At 39.5% G+C, this 7,177-nt stretch overlaps 1 protein-coding gene across 1 annotated transcript; it reads right to left on the reverse strand.

The window, feature by feature from the left end:
- Positions 1-768: 768 nt before the first annotated feature.
- LOC126632410 (L-type lectin-domain containing receptor kinase IX.1-like) lies at positions 769-2,884 on the reverse strand. The gene has a single exon (XM_050302819.1). It carries the CDS (start codon positions 2,873-2,875, stop codon positions 920-922), a length of 1,956 nt encoding a protein of 651 aa, XP_050158776.1. The 5' UTR covers positions 2,876-2,884; the 3' UTR covers positions 769-919.
- Between the last annotated feature and the right edge of the window lie 4,293 nt (positions 2,885-7,177).

The raw sequence follows: 7,177 nt of genomic DNA on the forward strand, positions 1-7,177 counted from the left end.
CTTAGTTTAATTAAGTAGCTTTCATTTGGTTTGCTATAAATACCCAAGTCCCCAAGCCTTGTATATCATCCAAGGAAAAACAAAGCCTAGAGCTAAATAAGAAAAGCTTTGCTAATTAGTTTGTTTTGTGAGCTTTCTTTAAGAGTGTGCTCTATTTTTCTTCTTCTTGGGATCATTAGAGTTATCTTGGATACTCTTCTTATTCAACAAAGAATAAATATCTTCAGGTTCGATGTAGACAGGATTTTGCTGAAACTCATTAAACTCTTGTTTAGATTGGGATTGCTTCTCTATTAGCAATTGAAACAGATAGAAGCTTAACAAATTAAACAACTACCAGGAATTACTAGCATATGCTAGTAAGTAGAAACACCCAAAAAACAAAGATGTAGTGATTCAGACTTCTTAAATCTGAATTCATATACAAGAAATGCAACTTGATGATGGCAAACAATTCGGCTTTAATGATACAAATTGTTTGTGCTGGAACCGAAGGCCTAGATGTGATAAGCGGATGGAACACATTAGCTTCTTCTTGAGGGGGAATTGATAATCACCTTCAAGGGATTGCATTTTTCTTCAGGCACCCCATATGTATTCTATGGTTTTCTAGTGAAGAGTTGGATGTTAAAGCGAAAATGTTGTTTTCGGCTGCTGCTAAATTTTATATTCAAAATTCAGACTGTTCATTGAAGTTTTTTCTTGCATACATAGCGGGCGCGGTTTGTTATTTCGCGAGAAAATTAAATGGCCTCATGTGCTAAAGCGTGACGAACAAACAAACATTAAACACATATAACAATTCAAATGTTTCATATGTGAAATCATACAGCCATGTAGCGAGATATAAGGTAGTAATTTAAAAAGTAGGAAACACAGAGTGAATCTGATGATATTGTGCAAGGATGTAGCTCAGTTTCTACCGACCTTCATCTTCAAAGGTATCAGTAATGGATCCGTGAGAGTAGCAAGCTTGTTGTGGAAGTTGAGGCAGTAGATGTTCATGCATATTTTGGGGAAGTTCCGGCAAGGGTGCTTCGAGCTGAAGAACCTTCATCACTTGTCCTGCTTTTGGTCTCTCCTCGTGGTCGGGGCGAGTGCACCATAATCCTACAACTAACAAGCATTCAATTTCATTTTTATCGAAATTCATACACAATCTCTCGTCAGCCACGTCGAGAAGATTTCCTGCAAGGTACAGCTTCCAAACCCAACTGAAGAGCGGCTCATGATATCCGGCATCCTGGTAAGTTCTCCTTCCACATGCAAGTTCCAAGGCCACAACTCCGAAACTAAACATATCAGATTCCTTAGTGGCCATCCCTCCTTTCGCATATTCCGGTGCCATGTAGCCGTAAGTCCCTACCACCCCTGTTGTTTGAGTCCTGACCGGGGGATCCACAAGCTTCGCAAACCCAAAATCACCAAGCTTAGCGCTGAAATCGTTGTCCAACAGGACATTAGCTGATTTGATATCCCTATGAAGAACACACCGCTCTGCATCTTCATGTAGATAATGAAGCGCCGAGGCCAAGCCTAAAGCTATTTTATATCTGAAACTCCATTGCAGGGTTGTTCTAGGGCCAAATAGATGCATGTCAAGGCTGCCATTAGGCATGTACGAGTAAACAAGTAAGCATTCGCCTTCCTCGTGACACCATCCAATGAACTGCACCAGATTCTTGTGTATCAAACGACTTATTATTTTTACTTCAGTGGTGAAGATTTTCTCATGGTTCTTAATCGTGGCAAAGATTCTCTTCACAGCAACCGCACATCCAAGATCTTGTAATATTCCTTCATAAACTTGTCCTGACCCTCCTTGGCCTAGCTTTCTATCGTCCTCAAAGCCATTGGTTGCTGCAACTAATTCTTTGTAAGAAAACCGTTTCGGAAATGCCAGTTTCTCAAGATTCAAATCATTCGAGTGCTTTGCATGTCCATCATTCCGATTTCTTCGCTTCTTAACCACCAACAAACAGAAAAGCATGGCTACACCAAGCATCAAAACGAAGGAAGAAGCTACAACTGCCGTGATCAAGATTGCCTTCTTCGTTTTCTTTTCCTTCTGTTTGATGGTTACCTCAACAGAATCCAAATTGGAATTGAATTCCCATGAACTTATAACATGCCGCTGCTTGTGAACAGCAGAAGCAGAAAATCCAATTGTAACCTGTTCGGGGAGAACCTTTCGCAAGTCAATGACAGAAAAAAGAGAAGAGTTGTCCACAAAAACAGGGTTTACGTCGTATCTCCAAAACACACTGAGGTTGTTGGAGGAAGCATTGTAAGTTATCCATGCATGACCAACGCTCTCACTTTTGTTTCTAAAATCCCAACTGCCACTAACCGTGGAGGAAATCTGATTCACGTTGATCCCCACGTGCGGCGCAGGTGGATCCCACTCGTTTCTTAAGGTATCAAACTCAACAGCTACAATATGGTTTTGTGACACTACAAGATTAGTTGTTTTGTTGAACAATCCTAGATTACCGCTGTGGGAGTTGGGCGGAATAGGATAGCCAACGGGTGCAAGAAAAAAGGCAAAACCGTCGCCAATAGTGTTCGGACTGTCGCCAAAATTGACAGTAAACGTGAAATGAGTTTCGAAGTCTGCGAGCAAGCTCGTAGTAGAGTCCCATAACTGCAGAGGCTCTGAATACGTAGCTCGCCCGACACAGGGTGACCCCAGCTGCTGGTTGAGTTCGATCCTTGTGTAGGAGAGACGGGCATCGCCCGCGTTGTGTATTTTATTTGAGCCAGAGTCGAATTGTGGGAAGCTGAAGGAAAGTGGATTGGCAAAGGGAGCGAAAAGATGGATGGAAAGGAAGAAGACACTAAAAATGTAGCGCTTGTTTGAGTAGTGAAAGATCATTGTCTGATAGTTTAGGATGAAATTGGTGCAAAGTTTCAGTAAAAAAGAGAACTGCAGAAAAAGGCCTAAACAACTTTGAAACAGCAAAGAAAAATACGAGGAATATGATAAGTGGTATACACTTATTGACTGATTAAATAGTCTTATGCACTAATTAAAGCCGTCTTATCTCTTATTGGTTGAACCTTGGCAGGGACGGAGCTACAATTTCTTTTAGTGGGGTATCCCGAAAATCAACTAAGAAAACCTTATTATAGTATGACTTATACTCAATATGATAATAGAGATGCTTTCAAATGATGATGTATCACAATTCCATGTTACAAAAATTTCAATATAGTAGTGGAAAGTGGAAAAGTGGTGTGAAAAATATTAATACATGATAGGCGGGAGTGAGTTTTTCAGTTTGAATGACATGAGTAAGAGCACTTTTACTCATATAATATTTGACATGGAGTATAAGTGATATGAAGGTATGTTGGATATTAGATACATATATTTTCTTCAAAGATAACACGTGTATATTATATAACTCTAGTCATCAACTTAATAAACGAATTACTTGAGTGGGGACATCTACCCCCAGTGAGCCTTCATTGGCTTTGTCCATGACCTTGGCCGACCTTGTTTACTCTTATCTTCATACTCGAATATCATATTCTCCTCTTACTTTACATGAATTTGGCGTTCTAATATCGTTTGTAAAAAAAAAAAAAAAAAAAAAAAGAGTAATCTGCAAACAAAAATAGCGACAGTTAATTTATTTTATTTACTATACAAAAAAGGAAAAGAACAATAGTGACGATGCAGCTTACCCCAAAAGTTGATGCGTGCGAGCCTCTAGAATCTTAATTAAATAGTTTAGGAGGATATTCAACTCCAAAGACCGACCAATTCAACTAAAAGAGACCGACCAATTCAAAGTCACTTAACGAGTGAAAAAAAAAGGAACAAGACATACTTGTTGTGCTTGGATAGCACCAAACCCGTTGGAACCAACTCAAGCTAACCCACAGGAAATTTATCAAATGAAAATGCAAGAACAAAATATAAAAGAACACCAAGATTTTAACGAGGTTCCTCAACAGTCAGTGTAACTGGAGTACGTCCTCGGAGCAGTAGGAGCTCACCCAATAATCCACTATCAACCAAATGGGAGTTTACAAAGTGTTGGCAATCTCACAACCCAAATAACCCAATACACCCAATAACTCTCACTCACCAAAGAAACAAATAGAGAGGGAAATATAGTGAATAATTTCCTCTCTATACAAAGCTCAAAGCTAATACACAAATACAACTTTGATTGAGTGAGTACCAACAAAGAAAGAAATCACCTTTCTTTCTTCTCTTTCTGCTCTCAGTTTTCTGCTCTCTGCAGCTCTCTTTGCTCTCTCAAAGATGGACTACAAAACAGAAAATGGTGATCTATCTTTCCTCTCTCTTTCTCACTTCCGTATACTAACATTCATCCATCATCATCACCCAATAAAAAATTCAAAAACATCATCATGACCATCAACTTTTCTTTTCAACAAACATAATCATGATGCCTCCTCATCATGATGTCTTTCACCTTTTTTTATTTTGGTTTGTTTATTAGCCGAAAGTTTTTTTGGACACTTGTGGCCATTAATTCAACAATCTCCACCTTGGCCAAGTTCCGAAAAACGCCATGATAAGCCAACCAACACAATTAGCACACAACATCACTCCCGAACACTAGCAAGAGAACAACTCATGCCGAGCCAAATGCTCCAAAACTCCTACTGCTCAACGCCTTCTTTATATAGGCATAATGTGAGCCAAGTTCAAACAGTGAACAAACTTGGCTACACCAACAACCTTAGTCAACATATCAGCGGGGTTGTCTTTAGTTGGAATCTTCTGGAGAATGATTTCCCCTTCACCAACAATTTCACGAACAAAGTGATAACGCACATCTATGTGCTTGGTCCTCGCATGATGAACCTGATACTTAGCCAAATAAATGGCACTCTGACTATCACAATGTACCTCCACCTGCTTCTGATCAACCCCTAAATCTCTAATCAGCCCATGTATCCAAATGGCCTCCTTTATAGCTTCAGCAACTGCCATATATTCAGCCTCTGTAGTAGACAAAGCAACAGACGATTGCAAAATGGACCTCCAACAAACTGGCCCTTTAGCCATAGTAAACACATAGCCTGTAGTAGACTTCCTTCCATCCAGATCACCTGCATAATCTGAATCAACATAACCAACTGCAAAATGACCAATACCAGAGTCATCTCTCTCAAAACATAAACCAACATCTCGAGTACCATGGAGATATCTCAATATCCACTTAGCTGCTTGCCAATGCTCTTTACCTGGATTATGCATATATCGACTCACCATGCCAACTGCATGAGCAATATCCGGTCTAGAGCATACCATTGCATACATCAAACTACCAACCAAATTTGCATATGGTATATTTTTCATTTGCAGCTTCTCTTTATCATTTTTAGGACACTGTAGAGAACTCAATTTAAAATGAGGAGCCAAAGGGGTACTAACCGGTTTGGTTGAATCATGAACTCCAAACTTCCGAATCAACTTCTCAAGGTATTGTCTTTGATTCAAACTGACAAAACCCTTTGCTCTATCTCTAGTGATCTCCATGCCAAGGATCTTCTTCGCTTCACCAAGATCCTTCATCTCAAACTCATTCTTCATTTGTTTCTTCAATTTCTCAATCTCTTCAACATTCTTTGAGGCAATCAACATATCATCAACATATATCAACAAATAAATGAAAGACCCATCTTGCAACTTCTTGAAGTACACACAATGATCATATTGACTTCTAGAATAATTTTGGCCTCTCATAAATTTATCAAACCTCAAATACCATTGCCTTGGAGATTGCTTCAAGCCATAAAGTGATTTCTTCAATTTGCAAAACAAATTTTCCTTCCCTTTCACTATATACCCATCCGGTTGACACATATAGATCTCTTCATTCAAATCACCATGTAGGAAAGCCGTCTTCACATCGAGTTGCACAAGCTCAAGATCATATTGTGCAACAAGAGCTAACATAATACGAATTGAGGAGTGCTTCACAACCGGAGAAAATATTTCATTGTAGTCAATGCCCTCCTTTTGTGCATACCCTTTAGCAACTAATCTTGCTTTAAATCTCACATTGCTTTTCTCATCAGCATCTTCCTTCTTGGCATACACCCATTTGCAACCAATAGCTTTCTTGCCCTTAGGCAATTTAGCTAACTCCCAAGTCTTGTTCTTCAAGAGAGAATTCATCTCATCACCCATGGCATTGCACCACCTCTTCTTCTCCTCACTCTCAATGGCTTCCTCGAAATTGGATGGAATCTCATCAGTGATAATAGGAAGAGCAAAAGCAACATAATCACTATACCGAGCTGGCTTGGTAATTTGTCTCTTTCCTCTGTTCTTGGCAATAGACTCTTGAGGTGAAACTTGCTCTTCAACTTGAATAGAATCTTCAAGTTCAACTTCTTCAACATCCTCATGGTCTCCCACTTCTTCACTTGTAGTGGCTTCGACATCAGCGGAAATAGGATTTGAAGTACCAGAGGCAACTTTCTCAAGCCCCACCTGTTGGACATCTTTCACATTTTTCTTAGAGTTTTTGAACATACTTTCTTCATCAAATGTCACATCTCTACTAATTACCAGTTTCTTCATCTCTGGACACCACAACCTGTAACCTTTGACACCACTACTAAAACCAAGAAAGATAGCCTTTTTGGCTCTAGGATCAAGTTTATTTTCAGTCACATGAAAATAAGCAGGTGAACCAAAAATACGGATATAGTCATAATCAGAAGAAGGTTTTCCAGTCCATACCTCCATTGGTGTCTTACCCTGAATAGCAGCTGAGGGTAACCGATTGATGATGTGACATGCATAATTAACTGCTTCTGCCCAAAATGACTTGCTTAAACCCGACTGAGACAACATACATCTAACCTTCTCAAGCAAGGTTCGATTCAATCTTTCTGCAACTCCATTTTGTTGTGGAGTTCCCCGAACACTGAAATGTCTCACAATTCCTTCCTCTTTGCAAACTTTAAAGAAAGGATCGGATGTGTATTCACCACCATTATCCGATCTCAAAATCTTAATCTTTCTCCCAGTCTGGTTCTCAACCATTTTCTTCCAACTCAAGAAAATGCTCAATACCTCACTCTTGTGCTTCATAGTGTAAACCCAAGACCTTCTTGAATAATCATCAACAAAGGTCACGAACCAATGTCTACCACTCAAAGAGGGAATCTTTGTAGGACC

Source organism: Malus sylvestris, chromosome 8, assembly GCF_916048215.2.
Source record: "Malus sylvestris chromosome 8, drMalSylv7.2, whole genome shotgun sequence".
Taxonomy (NCBI): Eukaryota; Viridiplantae; Streptophyta; class Magnoliopsida; order Rosales; family Rosaceae; genus Malus; species Malus sylvestris.

Coding starts and splice junctions, on each gene's coding strand:
- LOC126632410 (XM_050302819.1), bottom strand. CDS start 2,875: ATGATCTTTCACTACTCAAACAAGCGCTACATTTTTAGTGTCTTCTTC.